This window comes from Cuculus canorus, chromosome 16 (assembly GCF_017976375.1).
Source record: "Cuculus canorus isolate bCucCan1 chromosome 16, bCucCan1.pri, whole genome shotgun sequence".
Lineage (NCBI taxonomy): Eukaryota > Metazoa > Chordata > Aves > Cuculiformes > Cuculidae > Cuculus > Cuculus canorus.
The window spans coordinates 7364517-7385311 of NC_071416.1; the positions used below are offsets into that span (position 1 = coordinate 7364517).

At 50.3% G+C, this 20795-nt stretch overlaps 2 protein-coding genes across 4 annotated transcripts in view; both read left to right on the forward strand.

Annotated features, from left to right (window-relative positions):
• The first annotated feature begins 1172 nt into the window (after positions 1-1172).
• On the forward strand, positions 1173-10520 carry MANBAL (mannosidase beta like). Its single transcript, XM_009558372.2, has 4 exons — positions 1173-1246; positions 4681-4764; positions 5110-5307; positions 8054-10520. Exons 3-4 carry the CDS (start codon positions 5158-5160, stop codon positions 8159-8161), a joined length of 258 nt encoding a protein of 85 aa, XP_009556667.2. The 5' UTR covers positions 1173-1246; positions 4681-4764; positions 5110-5157; the 3' UTR covers positions 8162-10520.
• Positions 10521-18712: 8192 nt separating this feature from the next.
• SRC (SRC proto-oncogene, non-receptor tyrosine kinase) overlaps positions 18713-20795 on the forward strand; it is a 31970-nt gene continuing 29887 nt past the window's right edge. For all 3 annotated transcript variants that reach the window (XM_054081423.1, XM_054081422.1, XM_054081425.1), the window contains exon 1: positions 18713-18891. The gene's annotated coding sequence lies outside the window, so the exon portion shown is untranslated. The remainder of the gene's footprint in view (positions 18892-20795) is intronic.

A 20795-nucleotide genomic window follows, 5' to 3' on the forward strand; every position in this document is an offset into this window, starting at 1 on the left:
AATTGATAAGTAACCAATTGGGTTTTACCCAAAGTATTTAAGGTCTCTGATAACAAAGCTCCACAGCAAAACTAACCTGGTACTGCTGATATTTTAGGGTTAGGAAAAGGGCAAAACAAATCAGATTCTTTAAATACCACAAACGAGCAAACCAGAGCACAAGCTATTTTTCCCTTTGCAGGTTATCTCATTGAGACATCTCCGTTTCAGAGCTGGATAGTCAATTGGGACATTAGAAATAAAAATAAACCCCCAACAAGAGCAAAGCCAGGAGCACAAATTTACTGTTGCCGCCAGAGCGCTTCAAAGGAGCAAATGAAAACCTCGCACAGCACCGAAGCGTGAAATCGCTGAGGTTGGAAAGGACCTCTGAGCTCCAACTGTCAGCCCAACGCCACCGTGCCTGCTGAACCGTCTTCTACGGTGCCACATCCACACACTTTTTGAACCCCTCCAGGGGTGGAGACTCCACTGCTATCTTTTTTCCCTCATTTTTCCCTAATTTTTCCTAAATTTTCTTTTTTTTTCCTATTTCCCCTCTTTTTCCTAATTCTTCCTATTTTCCTGTTTTTTCCTACATTTTCCTATTTTTCCCTATTTTTTCCTAATTTTTCCTACTTTTTCCTGTTTTTCCCCTACCTTTTTCCTATTTTTTCTATTTTTCCCTATTTTTCCCTGATTTTTCCTAATTTTTCCTAATTTTTTTATTTTCCCTTTTTTCCCCTATTTTTTACTTTTCCTTTTTTCCTATTTTTTCCTAATTTTCCTATTATTTCCTAATTTTCCTATTTTTCCTTATTTTTTCCTATTTTTTTCCCATTTTTTCCTAATGTTCCCTATTTTTTCCTAACTTTTCCTACTTTTTCCTAATGTTCACTATTTTTTCCTACTATTTCCTACTATTTCCTTTTTTTTTCCCTAACACCCACTCTAAACCTGCCCTGGCTCGGCTTGAGGCCATCTCCTCTCCTCCTTCCGCTCGCTCCTTGGAAGAAGATAAAGAAGACCCTGCCAGGACGGAAAGCCCGCACTGCTGCTGCGGGGCCCGGACTCTCGCACTGCTCGGGGCGCTCCTCGGTGCCAGAGGTTCCACCCTCGTGTTGAGGCCGAGAGGCCTTTCGGGGGGAAGGGGCCGCAGGCCGCCCTTAGCAACGCGCAACGCGGACGGTTGCTAGGGGCGGGATGGGAGCACTTCCGGCCGTGCGGGGAGCACTTCCGGCACGGCGGGGCCTGGCGGAGCAGGGCGGTGAGCGGGGCCGCGGGAGCGGGGGTGGTTTTGGCTTCGCCTTCTCCGGCTTCGTGGCGGGAGGGGCGCGCGGGCCCGGGCGCGGGGGCGGCAGCGGCAGCGGCAGCAGCGTCGCGGGTGTCGCCGCCCCTGAGGGCTCGCCCGCGGGCGCTTTCGGCGGCCGGGTGCCCCTTGGGGCGGTAGGAATTGGCCAGTTCGCATCCCAGCACCTCCTCGGGTACCTCAGAAATCCAGCGTGAGGTTTTTATAGAATCGTAGAATGGTTTGGGTGTGAAGGGACCTCAAAGCCCATCCAGTTCCACCCCCTGCCACGGGCAGGGACACCTCCCACTGGATCCAGTCACTCCAAGCCCCATCCAACCTGGCCTTGAACACCTCCAGGGATGGGGCAGCCATCACAGCTCTGGGCAACCTGGGCCAGGGCCTCCCCACCCTCATGGGAGAACACTTCTTCCTAGTATCTTATCTCAATCTCACCCTCTTTCAGCTTCAGACCTGTCTCCCTCGTCCTGTTCCTGCACTTCCTGATAAAGACCCCCTCCCCAGCTTTCCTATAGCCCAGTACTGGGAGGCTGCTATAAGATGTCCCCGGAGCTTTCTCTTCTCCAGGCTGAACAACCCCAACTCTCTGAGCCTGTTCTCATATGGAATTTGCTCCAGCCATCTGTTCATCTTCATGGCCTCCTCTGGACTCGCTCTAACAGGTCCATGTCTTTCCTGTGCCTCATCCTTTGACAGAAGCTTTCATGTTCTGCACCAATACTGTTGCTCTTTATTTCCACTGCAAGAACAAGCTCATATGTATTTATTGAAGTGTTCTGTCCTACCCTAATTACTTCCATAGTGCTCAGTCTTGAGGATGCCAGCTGGGAACCACAGGACAACAAGATGAAAGGTTTGAGTCTGTCCTGGCTCTGCTGGGCTGGCTGGCTTATGGCCCTTGTCCTGAAAACACATGGTTGTTTATCACAGGGCCTGATCTTGCACCAGGGGCACAGCCACATGAGCTTCTTGTGGTGTCAGTGACCAGAGAGCCTGAGTGGCCTCTCGCTGGGTCTGTGCTGCAGCTCTGGCTTTGCTACAGGATCAGATCCTTTCTCTGGAGGAGCCAGCTGGCTGTAGAACCACAATAGAGGCAAGACTGAATATTTTTAAACAGAGAGTTAAAATCAATTCCTGTAGTGCAGCACAACTGTTTGTGACTTACTTGTGCTGTTAGGTTCCAGTGAGGTGGCCAGGCCTGTGGGGACAGGCAGTAGCTGCTGTTAGACCAGATGAGTAAGCTGGAGGGATGGGGAGAAGCTTACTCTCACAGTCTGAAATAGCACCGGTCTTCAAATGCAATTTAAGAATTACTTCAAGTGTAGCCGCATTAATAGGTGAAGGATTGAGGAAAAAGGTGTTTGATACCTGTGGAGGAAAAGAGGTGTTAGCACAGGAAGAGGTGATGAAACTGTTAGCTTCTCAGGAACAGGGAAAAAGGCTTCATTATCATCCAGGGACCTGTTGAATTAACTGCAAGGTGGTGTGTAAGGAGTTTGTTCTCTCAGTGAGAAAACTCATTTTGTGATTCCTGGGTTTGGGTCCGAGCCCTCCTTCCCCACTGTTCTGCTTTAACCTACTCTTTTGTGTAAGGGTTTTCCTCCTTGCCTGTGTGGGTTTCAGCCTTTTGTTAATCACAGGCGTGTTTTAAAAGAGGGAAGGGTTTTGCTAATATTTGTTCAGGTCCACTGATAGCAGGAAAACAAACAGTCCAAACTTGGTTTGCCTGCTGTGTAAGTGAGGACATGCTGCCATGACTAGTTGGAGCACAATGTCAGGTCTTCTCTGAGCATATTTCATGGGATAGTGATTAAACGGTAGTGGCAGCTGCTGCCAGCCTGCGTGAGAGCTCTTGATGCTGGTTGTGCCACCTGAGATGTGTTAGAAAATACAGAATGCCGTCAAGGGAGGTGAAATGGAAAGGGGTGAGGAGGGGAGAACATGAGGATGGAGGGGTTTTGTTTTCATTGTTTCAGTTTCCTTTTCTGGTTTATTTTTGTATGTTGTGCCTCAGGGGTATGAATCAGAATTATCAGTAGGAGTTTGTCCTGAGAAAACTCTGGGATGGGAATGAACCAACATCCCTTCCTGCTCTGTTTGAGGAAGGGGTAGGGCAAGGATAAGGTTTTCAAGAGATATCCTAGTTGAGATAAAACGCTGCTCAGGGGTGAAGTGTCCCATGATTCTCCTTCTTCCTTAGGAGCCTTAGTGGATGGGGGGAGGGGGCATTTTTAAAGTTGAAGTTAGTTAGGAAGGAGGCACTTTCTTGCGTGTTTTGTTGACACCTTTGTGTGTCTGGTGCAGCCTTTGGGTCTCCATTGGGATTTGCTGAGCCTGAGTGGCCCAGCGTCTATTCCAGCATTGTTTGCAGGGCCCATGGTAGCTGTTGCTCATTGAATTTTAATAAGAATTTGAAAAAAATTCTTTCACTGAAGTACAGGCCAGAAAAAGACCACACGAGGTCACTTATTCTTAACTCCTGATTCAAAGGTTGGATTAAGTACACCCACACCCCATCCCAGCCAAATGCTTGTCTGATCTGCTCTTCTGAGTCACCAGTAACAGGGATTTCTCTCTGTATTCCAATGGCTGGCAGTCTGCACAGCTGGGAATCTTTTCCTGTCTTTAAAACTCAAAATAAGAACCCATACTTCAGCTGAATCAAGACAAAATAACTACTTCTTGTATTTTGTATATCATGCCTCTTAGCATGTCCCCAAATGAGATCTGCCTCTCACTCAAGAGCTCACTGAGCTGTTGATTCATTCTCAAATTTACCAGCTATAACTTTACTCAAATTATACTCTGTTTTCCATCTTTCTGAAGTGGTCACGTCTGCAGATTGTAGAAGTCTCTTCCTGGCCTGAAATCTCCTGCAGAGCCTGCTTTGGGGATCATTTCTAGGAGGGAGATTGCTGCCGTTCAGCTGAGACATGCATGCAGCACAGTCTCACCCCCAGGCTTCGGCACTGGAGGGAGCTGTAGGTATCGATAAGCCGTGCCGATTCAATAAGTGCACACCAGGACCACGCAGGTCAGGAAAGTTGAGTGAGACGGTAATCACAGCTGAGTTCTGATGGCATCTCAGACTAATTGGATTTCCCTTTTGGGACTATCTGTGGCGTGCTCCAGCAATTCTGGCAGGAGAGTTCTGCGTTATTGTAGAAAGCCATTAGTCATTCATAGAATGAATTGACAACTCCATTAGCAAACGATAAAGGAAGGAAGAAAGGATGAGCTGATGGCTGAGGAACTGGCTTGGGACCTAGTAGATCAATATTTAACTCTGCCACAAACTACCTGTGTGACCATCACAAGGTGTGTGGGGTGTAAATGGCCACTAAAGCCATGCTCAGCTTTAAACACATAACTCACTCCTCTGTCTTCAACAGATCTGCCTGCTGTGTGGTTTGTTTCGGCAGCAGCTGGATTTGTTACACCATCCCAAACAACAAGGCTGTGGCCACAGATACAATGTAAGTGAAAATGAATAGTTATCATCTTGCACGCACAATCAACTTCAAGGAGTATTCTTGCTTATTAAGCCTTTCCCTTATTGTTTCATGACTATTGTTCATATTTCATTGCCTTCTCCTCACCTGCAAATGGACTAATAGTGGCATTTGAGGGTGGGTTTTGTAGGCAGATGGTAAAAGATAAGGATCCAAATAAAAGGCAACTTTCATTTCTCCCTGTTATTGGTTCGGTAGATCAAGGATACCTGCAAAGTCCCACGTGTGGTAGTCTGTCGTTTTTTGGTAATGGAAAGTGAATACCAGAAAGCATGATGCAAATAATTGCTCTTTTTCCCCTCCTTTTAGTAACCAGTCTTCTTGAGAGCATTAGAGGAGAAGAAGGAAGCACTCATAATGGCTTCAGAGCTCGATTTCTCCCCACCTGAAATCCCTGAGCCCACGTTCATGGAGAACGTGCTACGCTACGGACTGTTCTTTGGAGCCATTTTCCAGCTTATCTGTGTGCTAGCCATAATCCTGCCAGTTTCCAAGTCCCATAAGACAGTAAGCAGCACTCTTAATATTGATACAGATGGGCAGAGTTGGAGAAAATAGCATGGGAGGGAACTCTGAGTAGCTAATGGCGACATGGTGGTCTGTCCCTGGGACTGGTAACAGTTCCACTGTTCATTTTCTTTCCTTCCTTCTTGCTTTCCCATCTCCACCTTTTGTCTTGTGATTTACCCCCAGACTAGAAAGTCAGGAACAAATACCTGAGCTGGGATATCTAAGTAATCAGTGAAAAATGTGACTTGAAGTACTGTCGAGTTGTGCTAAATGTACCTGCTGTTCCTGACCCCATATCGTCATCCTCCTGCTTATGTGCCAGGCAGGGTGGCCCCATTGCACGGGAAATGAATTTGGGCTCTAGCTTGTTTCCAGCTTTTGGAAACAAGTTACGGGTGAAATTTCTAGTATATTCTAATGTGAGGAATGCCATTTTCAGTACTGATACCCGGCCCTGTGCCAGGTAAGGGAGGTTACTTTGATGTGGTTACTACAGGAGAAAGCTGAAGTGAAAGGCTGAGGTGAGCTGCAGGACTCCCAATTCCTCCAGGCCAGGCCGCAGAGGTTGACTGCATCCGCCTAGTTTTCCTGATAGCAGAGCTCCATGTGCTTGGTCATGCCTGCGGTGCTGGGGACAGATATTACAGTGCTGATGATCAGGCTGTGAGCATGCTGGTTTGATACAGATTTTATCTAAACGTGTATGGTTATGGTGTATTTTCAGTAGCAGCTCAGCATGGGAAGATTTGTTTTCAGGCTGTCTTCATTGCTGTGTTTGTGCCCTCTAGTGCAGGGGAAGCATGGAAATAATCAGTCTGTCTGGAGAAGGGAATGTATAAGGGTGAGGTATGGTGTGAAGGATACAGTTGGTGTCCCGCCTCACCACTGGCAGTTTTAGCTGCTGGTGGATGGGATGCACTGGGTTAGTGCGGCTGCCCTGGCATGGGCGTGTGCTCCCTCCTGCTAGTCCTGCTGTCGGAGCTGCATCTCTTAGCAGGGAGATGGGGCGGGTGGCTGCTGCTCATAATGCAGAGCCATTGCAAGGCTTGCACCGTTATTCTGCAGCCCCATCTGTCAGAGTCCACAGATTCTCCTCGTAAATTTTTCAGAACTACTAAGTAGCCTGGTTCTTCAAAGCTGAAAAAAGTGAGAGCTTTAGTTTGAAGTGGGAAACTGAAGACCAAGCCCACAATTAAAATTATAAAGCTCAAGAACCTGTTATTGTTAAAGTTTGCAAGCATGCTTTGATCTTGCTGTGCCCTGCATTTTATTTTCTCCATATGTTTACTGTCCTCTTGATTTACTGTCCATATGACTAATTTACAGGACCGTAAACACCAGAGGCTACCCCTCCAGATCTTGGGAATGATGCTTGAGTCTGGGTAGGATATTGAGGAGCTCTTCTGTCTTGGAGGTTTCAGGCTTTGAAGTCTACCTTGGTTTGAACATTAGAAGGCAGCAGTGTTCAGGTTACAGCAGCAGCACGCTGCATTCCCTGAGTAATAACTGCACAGTGCACCATTTCTCCAGAGCCTGCCAGCTCCCCATGCGCCCATTACAGCCTTTGGAAAGCTAGCCAAGTCTCCTTCTTTGGAAAGCCACACAGATGTGAACCGTAATAGCCCAGTAACTTGGGAGACGTTTGAACCAAGCTCCTTGATTAAAAGGATTCTGTCAGATGCTCGCCTCCCCCACCATTATCTGCAGCACTGTCTTGGAAGCTTGAATCTAGCTCGTCTTGCTCAGCCATTTTTTGTGTGTCCTTTTCCAGTTGGCACACTCTGACTGATAGAAACCAAGATGCGAAAGCAATATTTATACTCAAATGCATTTAATGAAAGGAGGCAATCTGCATGTGTGTGCTTTCTCAGATGAGACTGGCTCTGTTCCCTTGTGTTTTTACAAGACAACTAGACTTTATTTCCCATGGCTGAAATATTATCTGTCATCTCCCCTGAAGGAAACAGGCAGGGTATCTAAACATTCCTTGTTAGTCCAGGTGAAGACAGCTTTGCTTGCGATTCCCCCCTGGGATTTTCAGCTTGGTTTAGAGGCTCTGAACTTTACATTCTTAGTGCTGTTTTGGGGTATATTTTTTTGTGTCTTACCTGTACAATCATAGAATCATGGAATGGTTTGGGTTGAAGGGATATTAAAGATCACCCAGTTTCAACGCCCCTGCCACGGGCACAGACACCTCCCACTGGATCAGGCTGCTCAAAGTCTCATCCAACCTGACCTTGAGCACCTCCAAGGATGGGGCATCCACAGCTTCTCTGGGCAACCTGTTCCAGTGTTACAGATAACATGATATAACACATGATAAGGATTAATTCTTGGCAGTATCTGCTGAATGTTTCCACACATGCTGGTGATTACATGATATCTTCTCCTTTTCCTGATTTGAATAGTTCTCATTTAGTTTTGATTTTCTTCTTGTCTTTAAAGTTGGTTTTGTTTTTCTTCTCCAAAGCCTGTTTTAAACACTTAAGCTTTTAGCAGCTTCTCTGGTAACAAGCTGTTTCTGTGCATAAACTCACACTCATCAAAAAGCACATGCAGAAGAAGCAGAGATGGTGCTGCTCAAGTCTCATTAAATGTGGACTCAGTTTGATTATAGATGTGTTCCAACAGAGATACCCAGCATTTGCTTCCTTTGGCTTATACTCAAATTCCCAAAGTGAGCTGTCAGCAAATTGTAATAAAAAAATTTTACTGACTGTTTCTTAATTGATTCTTGTAGGACTCGGACAGTTTTGAGCCTAAGAATTCAGAGACAGTGAAGAAGCCAAAGGCAACTGCTCCACAGATAAGCAAGAAACCCAAGAAGGAAACAAAAAAGAAACGATAAAGCCATGAACGATGAGCGTCAAAAGACAAAATAATCAACTATAATCATGCTTTCTCGGAGACTACATCAAAATCAACTAACTGTATGAAGTGGTTTTCTGGCATTGCCATGCTTTACCTTTTGGGGACAAAGGAGAAGGAGAAGAGCAGAAGGGGCAGGATTCTGCCATAGATTTCTTACAAGCAACAAGGACTTCCCATGTTCAGGACTTTATTTGACATGATTAATGTGTCAGTTACCACTGAAGTGACTTCTGTCATTTCTGATGGGTAGAGAGAGCTGTTGTCCTTGCTCCTTGTTGTCCACGCTGGCTAGGATTTGTAGTAAAGTCCCTGTGGAGGGTGGAGCATGGGTTTGTTATTTTGGATACCGGTTTGTGTTGTATTTTTTGAAGGCAGAGGGATCAAATGGATCAAGGATACCACACTACACAGCTTTGTATTCATCTCTGTTGTCATCTAGTCTGAAATACATAGCTGCATTTTATGGCTTAATAATAATGTCTTTGTCATATTCTTTAATTCTTTAGGTAATAACTCATCAGATTCCAGACTGCTGTAGATGAAAGCTTTCATTTCCCTAGCATAGCTACCTTTTCCGTACTCCCCACCCATACACTTTTCCTTTCTGTTCCCACCCTTGAAAGCTGGTCCATTTCAGGAAGTTGAGGCTGTGGTGGGGACTGCAAAGATCAGGGAACAATTTCATTGTGGGAGGTGCAGAACTCAATACCTGTGCTAATGGAGTGTTCTCGGGAACACCAGGTACTGCATATTGGAGAAAAGCTGCTCTGAGGCAGGAGTCTGAGTGCTGCATTGGTCATGTATTGAACAGCACTGCCTCGCTGTACCTTTGATGAACCCTCCTGCCAGCAAGCTGAGTCTGGAGTGCTCCGTTTCAACACAGCTGGGGTTAGTGGCATTTGCAAACTCCCTCCTATCCTTACCTGCTGTTGTCTGCTGCATCTCCTCCTGCTGAATTCTTCCTGAAGGGAAATAAGATCTCAGCCTGAGGAAATGTGGTATTTTAAGATCCAAGGGGTGGCAGGCTGGCTGTGTAGCATGACTATATGGCAAGAGACATACCCACTGTGTTCCTTCAGGCTCTGGCTCTCCAGGCCCAGGGACAATCTGGTATTAGATTTAAATACGGCTAGACAGGACTGGGAAGAGATAGGTGGTGACGTAGCCACAGAGTCTCTGTAGGGCAGCTCAAGCTTCCTGATGCCAGCTCACATCTTGGTTTGTTTGATCACGAATGAGTCAATGGGAGGAGAACCTGCTCTTTTAGGCGCACCCAGGGTTCAGAGCAGCTTTGAAGGAAAGGATTCTCTGGCAGGACTGCAAGTCTGAGATCCTTTTTGCATACATAGACTACAATTCCTCAATTCACGAATGCCCTATGAGCCCAGATACGGCAGCGGTGTTGTGCTGTGGCTTCTCTAACAGGAGCTGAGCAGCACGTTTACAGGAACCATCAGTGCTGAGAACGGCCACGTTCTCTGCTCACTCTTGCTTTTAGTGAGTGAGAGAGGTGGATCCCAGTACCAGTTTGATTCTAACCGCTCATTGCTTCCCTGCTCTGGGCTCTCTGCTTCTCTTAACCAGAATGCTGAGACCAAGTTGCGCCACTTAAAATCAAGCTTAGAGTTCTGCTCTAATTCAGCATTTTCTCATTCCTCTCTTTTTTTCTTTTGAGCTATATAAAGGCAATAGTAGGAGGACAGAACAAAGCACGGGAGACAGGAGCACTCTGAAGTCGCTTTGAGTTCTCCATACAAAGAAACATTAGAAAAATCTCCCACACAAACAGCAAAGAACAACATTGTGCTGTGAGTTTCCATTACGGACCTGTGCTCCTGTCTCTGATCTGCAAGGGAAAGAAAAGCGTTGCTACTGCCCTGGGTAGGTACAGCAGATCACTTCTTACATTCTAATGAATGAGGATGGTAGTAGTTTAACAACTCCATCTTTCTGCAAGTTACCTAAAGGAGGGGTTTAATGCTTTAACGGAATTGCAGCTATTGAAATAGTAGCACCCCTGTTACCCAAAATACAGCAGTGCTTCTACAGCTGAGAACCAGTTGGTAGTGGGCACTGTGTGGTTGTCACCTGGAAAAGCAGGCTGCCACATCAACATCTACACCTGGAGATTTTGCAGGCTGGCTTACTCATTGCTAAGCAGACGTTGTGGATATTGGGCTTTGTTGAAGGAAAAGAAAGATTAAGATAAATTTCCCAGTCTGTTCCTAGCAGCTTTGTATCTATTTGAAAGCTCTTGTTACCTGGACTTAAAGTATGCTTTTAGAGATTACTGATATCCCATGTGTTTTAGTTTCTCCTGAAGTCTAATAAAAGCAGTTAGAAACTGTTTAAAAAGAATCTCTTTTTCAACTTGTGCTGCCTCTTTCCATGTGTTCGTTGAGAAAGCTGCCGGAACTCCCAGACTGTAGAAACACAGGGACAGAAATAACCTCTTCATAAAAATGATACATTAAGGAAAAGCCTTTCAGATCCTTCAATCTGTGAGAAATTGGTTAGTTAATACTGTCAGGCATGTGTGTATCTGTATCTGACTTGGAAGTAGGAAACTGTCTCCTCGTACAGCTTCATCTTCCTGGAGGAAGGAGGAAACAGTGTGATGACTAAATTAACTTGCCTCTCATGAGGGATTTTGGCTCCATGAAGACAACAATAATAAAGGCATCATGTGTTCATAATACAAGCAGGGGATGAGATGAGATGAGGATTCTGTAGACTGATACTGGGGATTTTCAGTGGACTTTCGGTGTGTGATGGTAGCTGTGTTTTACGTGGCTGGAGCGTGGAGCTCTCTGGTGTCTCTTCGTGATTTTGGTAAGATCGGCGTGGTAGCCAAGCTCTGGCAAGCTTGGTTCCCTCTCCAGAAAACCAAAACAAGAGAAGGACTAGTGTGGTGACTCCTTTAATTCCCATGCAATTTTCTCCAGGCTGTTTTGTAATTAACATCCCAAAGGCAGCTGAAGACTTCATTAAGTCACTTTTATTGTAGGGGAGGTTTTCCAAGGTCTGCCTCCAGATACCAGCCAGCAGGCAGCACCTTGCTCTGCCACCCCAAGCCCAGGAGCTGGGCCCAGAGCTGAGTTTCCTCTGCTTGTATTTGTTAAAAAGTTCCTTTCCCTCAACAGGCCAAGCCTCAGTTCTGAAGAAATATGACTGGGAGTTGAGAATTCCTTGCTTCGTTTTTGATCATGCTCAAGTAGCTCTGCCTCTCTGGACATAACTCTAGAGCTGTGGCCATCACGGTTCCCGTGAGCTGTCCCACACTCACAATGCATCCTTGTGCCCTTCCAGTGAAAGCAGCACAATCCCCTGAGATGGGCTAATAACTAGCTCGTGACTCGAGTTCCAGTTCACATAGTTCAATTAAATCCCTGTTAATCTTGTTCAGACCTCATTTACTTTCATTCTCATACACACGCTTCTCTCTGCTTCAGAGAGATTGTGGCGAGGTTCCCCACTGACAGGAACCGAAGAGCCCGAGGCCATCTTTGAAGAGGGCTGATGTTTGTAGAGCAGACCCCTTGTCGAGTCAATAAGATAAGATTATCTCCCAGCCTGTCATGAGGAATGTGAAAATATTCCTTCAGTGCCTGGATTTCAGGGAGGGTCAAGGCTGGATCTGACAATGCTTAAAGAGAAAAGAAGGAAGCTGTAGGAGAGGGGGGACCTGCTCAGGATCTCTTTCCCAGGGCACTGTGGACCTGTTCCCCTGTCTGCATGTGTTCATTTTTGGGCAGCTGAGAACTACAGTGCTGGACTTCTCTCTTGGGAGCCTCTCTCATGTGCTCATACTCCGTTCAGGCAGAAGTTATGTGGTTCACAGCCTGTGGCCTGCAGGGATCGAGATGACTGTATTGATTTAGTTGTTTGTTTGTTAATCTCATGAGGCATCAGAGACTGACTGCAGCGAGAAAATGGGATGATGAATGGAGAGCGCTGGAGTACAGAGCATGGCTGCTTGTTTGGTGATTAGCTTGATTACCAGCTTTGACACTGGGAAGGGGTCTGACCATCCTCCTCTTCCTCATCCAACCAGAAGGGATGGTTTGGTTGGGGAGCATTCCCTTTCTCTCTGGCAAGAGACGTGGGCTGTAATCAAGGTTTGCATTTCTTCTTAAATTGGCAGTTTCTGCAGGTCTGAGATTCCGCTCTTCTCCTTCGGGAGTCTGTGGCTTTTTGAGCGGTTGGTTTTGGGGGTGCTTGCTGGCTTTTGGTACCCAGGCCAGTGTGCAGCAGCTGGTCAAAATGTCTTGTGCTCGGGACAGGCAATTGCAGGGCAATGAAATCAGCTTCCTGCCTCTCTCTTGAAATTCAGCTGATTTTCCCAATTGGTGTTGATTCTTCCCAATCTGTGGCTTTTCTGTGGCTGTTAATCACCCCCACACCCTCTCTTGTTCCTTCCACCCTGTAGACTTGCGTCCACTGCAGTTCTTCTGCCCTTGCAACCAAATTTTCCTGCCAGTGAGAGACAATTGGCATCATTTGCTGTGACAAGGACTGATACAAAGAAAAAACACGTGAAGAAGCATCCAGGACGGAGAAAGGTGTCCCCTTGTAATCAGCCCTGTCAGCATGTTTCTGTTCCATGATGATTACTTCAACCAGCAGATATAAGTGCTGGGGAAGGACAGCTCTCCATCTTGGGACCCCCAAGTATCCCCGGGAAGCTGTGCCATGCGCATCAGCCTACCCCTGAGCCATGAGGAGTTAAAACCATTAAATATTACACTTCAAGTTCTAGCAATAAGTGAGTGCTAAGGTACTGTGCATGCTTCGCACCACCTGTTCAGATCCTGCTCCTCGCCAGCAGATTTCTCTTGTGCAATTTCAAACCTCTCACAGTGCTCTCTTCCCTCCTTCCAGCTTCCCTGGTTTCATTTAGCGCCTAGAGGCCCAAGTGTAGCTTTGATGCTCCTTGCACCCTGCTTTGCTGGAGGCGTGAGGAGCCGTGCACCAGCAAACCACAGTCCCACCAAGGACCACAGCAACGCAGAGCGGGTGGTTGGAGCAGGGAGGCTGACAGGTTCCTCCATGGCTTGAGTCCAGGTTTCTTGGCTGGTAGGTACGAGGTAAAGCTGCTGTGGATCACATCTGCTTTGCTTTTTAAAAACATCTGTCCCCTAGTTGATGTCTCTTGCCACACTTGAAGAGCTCAGCTCCCAACTGGGGGATGTTGTGGGTGGAGGGCATTGAAGCGTTCTTACTTCTTCCTATCCTCTGCTCTAGGCTGTGTCCCCAGTACTATGCTCTACTGAAAGTCTATTTACACGCTAAATGCAGCATTCCTTATCTGTGAAACCTGCCTCTGGACCATCCCCTTGTTTTTGACAGAAGGCTGTCCGAGCCTCTAATGTGTGGCCCCTTCCAAGCCTCGGGTTCAGCCTGTGCTGGTTCGTGAACTGGAACCATGGGAAGCATCGCCACTGGCCTGAGACATCTCACAGGCAGTTCCTTCTGCCTTCCTTTTGACTGCTGCTTCTACAAAAGCCATCCCAAACTTGCAAATTCACCCCACCAAAAGCCAAAGCCCAGAGCACGACCCGCGAACTCTCACAAGGCAAAGCCGCTCTCTCCACTCAGGGAACCACTTCAGAGGCTTTCTGCTGTTATTTGCACCTCTGCTCCGGCAGCGCAGGCAGGAGCCATGCCGGAGCCTTGCTGCCAGCGTGGGGCTTGGGGGATCGCGTCCCTCCAGCTCCCTGAGGGCAGCTTTTGCACATGGTCACGCGCTGGGTGGGCCCACGCTGTAGTGGAATAGTTGGGCTGTGGCTGCCGGGGTCTGCACGGGCAGGGGTCCTTGCGGCTGTGGTCTCTGTGAAGCGGCTACTTCTGATGCTGCCGTGGCTCCCTTGGGCGTCTGAAGCAGATATCCTGAGTGTCAGGGCTCTTCGGTGAAAGGAATCACAGGGGGAGCAGGTTTGGAGAGAAGGGGAGAAGCTGCAAACATTTCTGCTCCGTACCACCCCCCTTATTTAGATCGCTTTAAACTCAGTACAGATCCAAACATCATATGGTTTAAATTTTTCAGATTCAGACTCTGGCCTCCTTAGCCCATCCCTCGCTCGAAGGACCAGGGCTGGATGATTAAGGGGAAACACCCTTGTGTCTGCTCTGGCTCCACTTGGCGCAGGCTACAGCTGGGTGCTGCCTGGGAGGCTGCTAGAATTCCTCTGGTGATGAGGGAATGCCATGGACCCCAGGGCAGGGTTGCCTGGATGTGGCTACCAGAGCTTTGCACTAGCCAGCCACCCCTCTGCTGCTCTCTGAGCAAAGCAAGTCAGAACCAGAGCTATAAATCTCCTCTGGATGAGTTTCCGTGGGGTTTTCTGAACTGCTCTTTTCTGCTGATGCTAAGACTGGCCAAAAAGCAGAATTTCCACCACTGGGAAATGCTAACATTTTGCATGTGGCTTGTCTGCTGAGCCAAGGCAAGAAGCAGAAAGTGTCATATTTTTCCCGGAATAAGCTATTCCAAGATACCTAATTCAGTTTGTATCAAAACATCATACTTTGTCAGTCAGAAACCTGACTGGAAATGTTGTGCCTCTATTGAACAAGCAGATAATTTCCTCTCACAGCTGTTAGACTCAGTGCCTCCTTGTCAAACATTTGCACGTCACCCAAAGTCCGCAGTTGGTCTTTTCTCCCAGGGAACTTTGCAATGACACTTCCTGGCTGGGCCACTGCGGTGCTGGGGGTGAAAGTCCCTTTTACACAGCAGATTGTCACTGCGCTGAGGGACACGATGGGTCCTGAGCCGTCCTGGTGATTTCTTCTCAGCTGCCCCTTCTCATCCCTGCAGCCTGCAGGATCCTGGCGTTTGCTGCTCACCTCCTACAGCCCTGATGCTCAGTGTGGGAGAGAATGGCCAGAATTAGCATTTCTACCATGAAATATTGCCAAACGGCTCGTGCTGTGGGAATTATTTGGTCAATGCCCCCTAGTAAATCAGCTCATAGCAGCAGCTTCCCTAATGGGACTGGTGGTGCTGATCGTTTGCCATCGCACACTCACTGTTCGCAGGGCTGTAAAGTTCAATGACCGTCAAATCTCAGGGCAAAAGCCGTGGCTGCTTCAGCTTCAGCGTCTGTCCAGCATCTCAAACACAACCATTACATTATTAATAGTAATAACTCGTGCAAATACATTTGGAACTCGCAGTGAACACAACGCAGCCAGCCTGGGGAACAGAATGCATTAGGCAAAACTTATTCATGCTTGCCAAGGGGATGCTTAAAAATAAATCTGGCTGGTGATGAATAGATGTTTTGTTGTAAATCCAGAGTTACGTTGGAGAGGTTGGGACTCAGATCAGTTACTGGACCCCAAAAGCACCTTCTTAGTTCACAGGAAGATTTCAGGAGCCCCATGGAGAAGTTTGCACACCTGGAGGGGGAAGGAGCCACGTACTTACTTACTCATGCCGGCAGCAACTCTCTTTTTTCCTGATGAAACTTGCATAAAGGTCAGCAAGAAAGCACAGGAATACCTGGGCACATCTTGAAATGATATTCTATCAAGAAATCAAGATATGTTGTAATAACTGAGCCACCAAAAGTATTCAGTGCTACCATTTTTAAATCTGAACACCTGGTTTTCAGTTTCTGTAACCCTCACCCCTCCCTGGAGTGGATTTTCTCAGCGCTGTTTAAAAGTGAAGAGAGAATCTTTGCAAGAACAGAAGTTTCAGGGAAGAGACCAACATCCCTAGTAGGGTAAAAAAAAATTATCATGGATTAGACTGTTTAAAGGTAAGAACTTGGAGTTGGGCAGGAGGGAAGGGAAAGCAGGTGGCTGGGGGTGTTGGCAGGCTCAGGACCTCACAGCTGAGTCAGGGACGCACTGAGGTGTGCTGGGTTGCTTAAACTTAAATGGTCTTAATTCGCATTCTCGCCAGCACTGCATGTTTAATGTCAGAGTCCTGTGAGGGCACATTCCTGAATCTGAGCCCAAAAGATAAGAGGCTGGGTTTAGAGAATCTATTTGCCATTTTGAATTTGCATGTTGGCACCTTCTTCGAAGAAGAGATTATGAAGTGGACTTGGTCTGGCATGCTAAAAGCACAGTGCCTTTGCTGTTTGCCTTCCAGCACCAGCCTGGCACCGCGGGAGATGAAAACTGAGCTCGTAGGACAGGCTGTAAAAAAAAGTAGTCGATTGCAAAAGAGGAAAACAAAATTCAAATATTTATAAGTCGTAATTGCATCTTAGATTTGGGTCTGGATCCTGTAGAGGCTGAGTCATCCTAACCAGCTCACCCAGGGCTGGGGCTGGGTCCCCGCTCCCCCAGGGTGCTCTCCCCGCCAGCAGCAGCTCCTGACGCCTGCTCCGGGACTGCGGAATGAGTGCTCCAGGGATCAGGAGGGAGAGGGAAACATCGCCATGTGCTTGCGCAGGGGTGGTGGGGAGAAGGCATGGGGGACCCTAGGCTCCCCTCATCACCCTATGGTATGACTAAAGTATCAACGTATGAGCCAGCAGAGCGGTACCCTGGGGCTGCCCGGTGTGGTTAATCCCTTAATCCCACTCCCTAAACAACCCCACGCCAACCAGACAGTGGAGTGGGTGACTATGATTTAACACCCCAAAAAAGCCTCAGGTCAAACTGGGCTGCGGTTCGATCCTCCAGCAAGGAGCAAGCAGGGCTGCTACCCCCAAACCAGCAACTCTCCATCACCAGCCACTGTCTCCCAGCCCTGGGAGGAATCCAAGAGGGAAAGCGTCAGCCTTGCCTGGCTCAGTCCGGCTGTGGGGACCTTATCAGCAAGCAGCTCCTCCCAGGGAAGGGCCCCTGCGTGATGTGCTGGCCAGGGGTGATGGATCGGTGTGTGCGTGACTCCTTGTTCCTGGTGACTCATGGATTCGCTGGCCTTCGCCAGTGTCATGGGAAATATTTTTTTAATAACTCAAAAGAAGAAGGCGGGGGTAGGGGGGTGAGAAATAGAAAGAAAAACTCTGCCACATATTTCTCTGCAACTTGTTAACTTCCCAAATTGTTTCTGAAGTGTCAGGTCTTGCTCAGGGTTAATGGGGTTTTCAGAAACCACTGCTGAGAGGCTGCAGGGGTTGGTTGAGGGACGGGCAGGGGGTGACAGAGGCGCTGCTGGCTGTGGAAATGCAGCCCACGGGTCATCGGAGCCGGCCAGCAGCCAAGTGCACCTCATAAACCAGCTGAATGGAGGCTGAAGGAGCGGACTGCTTCACCCCATTTCTTCCTGGAGGATAACGTGACAGGGAATACCTTAGTGGATTGCTAATTGGGGAGGTGGGAGGGCTGGAAGCGCCGCTGAGCTGGTCTGGCAGCCCTGACGGGCTCGGTGCAGGCGTCGGGGTGCCTGGCCGAGCCCTGAGCCCACATGTGCACCCCAGCGCTGCTCTGTGCTGGGAGAAAACCGGGCATTTCCCACCTCCTGCCAGCACTGGAAAGGAAAGGTGCTCAGGAGTGAGAGGAGGGATGGATGGAAACATCCCCATGTGCCCACCAGTCTGAGCGGGACTCGGGGGACTCCCATCTCACCTGGTCCTGCACAGGATGATGCTGCCGGCCAGGGACTGGGCACCCCAGAAACACCCACAGCTCCCTTTGCTCATTTTGGAGGGTGCACTGGATGCCGGGGGAACCTGGGGATCCACTAACCCAAAGACGGGGCAGAATCCCCAGCGGGGCACAGCCACGGCCCCCCACCAGCGCTGCATCCAAAGGACCTCACAGGTACTTGGGATGCCCCAGGAAGGCCCAGGATATGGTTTATCTTTCCCTGCTTTTCCTCGAAGCTGACGTTTTGCCTCCTTCTGACTTCAGAGATGGGGGAATGAGGATCGCAGCCCCCTGTGATGTGGGCAGGTGTTCCTCACGGGGGTGGAGATGCACAGATCCAGGTGCAGAGTCAGACAAAGCAGTGGTTCTCCCTGCTAGAATCCGACAAAACTGTGGTTCTGCCTGCTGGAATCCAACAAAACAGGGGTTGTCTCTACTAGCAGCTGACAAAACAAGGGTTCTCCCTGCTAGAATCCAGTAAAACAAGGGTTCTCCCTGCTAGCATCCAACAAAACAAGGGTTCTCCCTGCCAGAATTCAACAAAACAAGGGCTCTCCCTGCTAGAATCCAGCAAAACAAGGGTTCTCCCTCCCAGAATCCGACAAAACATCACTTCTCCCTCCCATTCCCTGTGCATTAGAGCAGTTTAATAAAGCAAACCCTAAACCAGTCGGGTTTTAACCCTCTGAAAATCACTTTTTTTTTGTTACCGGCTCGGGCTCCCAGGTCACCCCAGCCCCCCCGGGATGTTGGGGCTCGGCTGGGATCCCCCCAGCACCCCGGGCAGTGAGGGCACGGGGCTCCCTCTCCCACGCGTGTCCCTCCCGGAGCCTTCTCCCTTAAAAAAAAGCCCCAAAACCCCGGAGAGGAGGGGCCGCAGCTTTTTTTTTTCCCCAGCCGCCGTTTCCGGTTTGCTGCCATATGCCATATTCCTCTTTTTTTTTCCCCTCCCCGCGGATTCCCCCCCCTCCCCCTCGGCCGGGGCTGCGCGGGGGCGGGCGCTGCGCGGTGCTGCGGGCGCAGCCCTGAGCGCCCGGCGCGGCTCCGAGCGGCTCCGGGGGGCGGCGGCCGCGCCCCCGGCACCGAGACAAAGCCGGCAGCGAGCGCTGGAGGCGAGCGGCGGGGAACGGCCCCGCTGCGCACCCGCGGGAGGTAAACGGCGGCCGGGGCTGCGCGGGGCTCGAGGGGGATGCGCGGGGTCCGGTTTCGGGGCTCGTGGGGGATGCGCGGGGTTCAGCCGGAGGGACCAGTTGTGGGGCTCGTGGGGGATGCGCAGGGTCCGGTTTTGGGGCTTATGGGGGATGCTCGGAGTGTGGTTGTGAGACTCAAGGGGGATGCGCGAGTTTCAGCCGTGGGGCTCGTGGGGGGGTGCGCGGGGTCCGGTTTTGGGGCTTATGGGGGATGCTCGGAGTCTGGTTGTGAGACTCAAGGGGGATGCGCGAGTTTCAGCCGTGGGGCTCGTGGGGGGGTGCGCAGGGTCCGGTTTTGGGGCTCAAAGGGGGATACGCGGGGTCTGGTTGATGGGGCTCGTGAGGGGTGCGCAGGGTCTGACTGTGCGGCTTGTGGGGGATGCGCAAGGTTCGATTTAGGGGCTCAAGGGGGGTGCTCGGGGTCCAGTTGTGGGGCTCGTGGGAGATGCGCGGGGTCTGGTTGTGGGGCTCCTGGTGGGTGCGCGGGTTTCAGCCGGGGGGGTCCGGTTGTGGGGCTCATGGGGGATGCGCGGGTTTCAGTCATGGGGAACGCGCGGGGTCTGGTTTTGGGGCTTGTGAGGGATGCGCAGAGTTCAGCCGTGGGCTTCCTGGGGGATGCGCGGGGTTCAGCCATGGGGTTCAAGTGTGGGGCTCGTGGGGGGTGCGCGGGGTCTGGTTGTGGGGCTGAAGACGGGTGCGCGAGTTGCAGCCGTGGGGTTTGTTGGGGATGCACGAGGTCTGCCCGTGGGGTTCAGGCGTGGAGCTGGCGGGGGATGCTCAGGATCCGGTTGTGGGGTTCCAGAGGGATGCTCAGGGTTCCACCATGGGGTCCGGTTGGGGGTCTGGCGGGGGATTCACGGGATCTGCCCGTGGGGTCCAGCCTTAGGGCTCGTGGGGATGTGCGGATTTCAGCCGTGGGGCTCGTGGGGGATGCTCAGGGTCTGGCTGTGGGGCTCAAGGGGGATGCGCAGGGTCCAGCTGTGGGATTCAGCCGTGGGGCTCATGGAGGATGCTCGGGGTCTGCCTGTGGTGGATACCTGAGGTTCAGCCGTGGATTCCAGTTGTGGGGCTGGCAGAGGATGCCCGGTGTCTGGTCATGGGGTCTGGATGCGTGAGGTCCGGCTATAGGGCTGCCAGGGGATGCCTGGAGTTCAGCCATGGCTCCGGCTGTGGGACTGGTGAGGGATGCTGGGGGTCTGGCCATGGGACCTGGTCTGTCGGGGGATGCCTGGGGTCTGGCTGTGAAGTCTGGATGTGGGGCTCATGAGGGATGCTCGGGGTCCGGCCGTGGGGCTGGTGGGGGATGCTCAGGGTCCAGACGTAAGGCCCAACTGTGGGGCTGGCAGGGGATGTGTGGGGTCTGTCCATGGGGTCCGGTTGAAGGGCCAGCAGGAGTTGCCCAGGGTGTGCCCATGGGGCCGGTGGGGAATGCCTGGTGTCCACCCCTGAGTCTGCTGGGGATGGCTGGTGCCCACCCGTGGGGTCCAGTGGAGCACTGGGGGGACGCCCACAGTCAGGTGAGGTGGTTGTGGTCTGGCCAGGGGTGCTGGCAGCTTGGTAAGGCAGCAGTGAGTCCAGCCAAGGATGCCTCGGGCTCCGGTGGGACAGCTATAGGTCCAGCAGCGGGGGATGCCTGCAGTCCAGTGAGCTGACTATGGGTCCCGGCAGGGATGCTCGTGGTCTGGCTATGGGTTTCAGTGGGGCGGCTGTGGGTCCAGCAGTGGACACACATAGTGTGGTGGGTCGGCTGTGGGTCTGGCCGGGGATGCCACTGTTCAGTGGGGCAGATATGGGCCCAGGTGGGGATGCTGAGGGTCCAGCAGTGCGGCTGTGGGGTCTGGTGAGCGGCACCGCCTGTCTGCAACT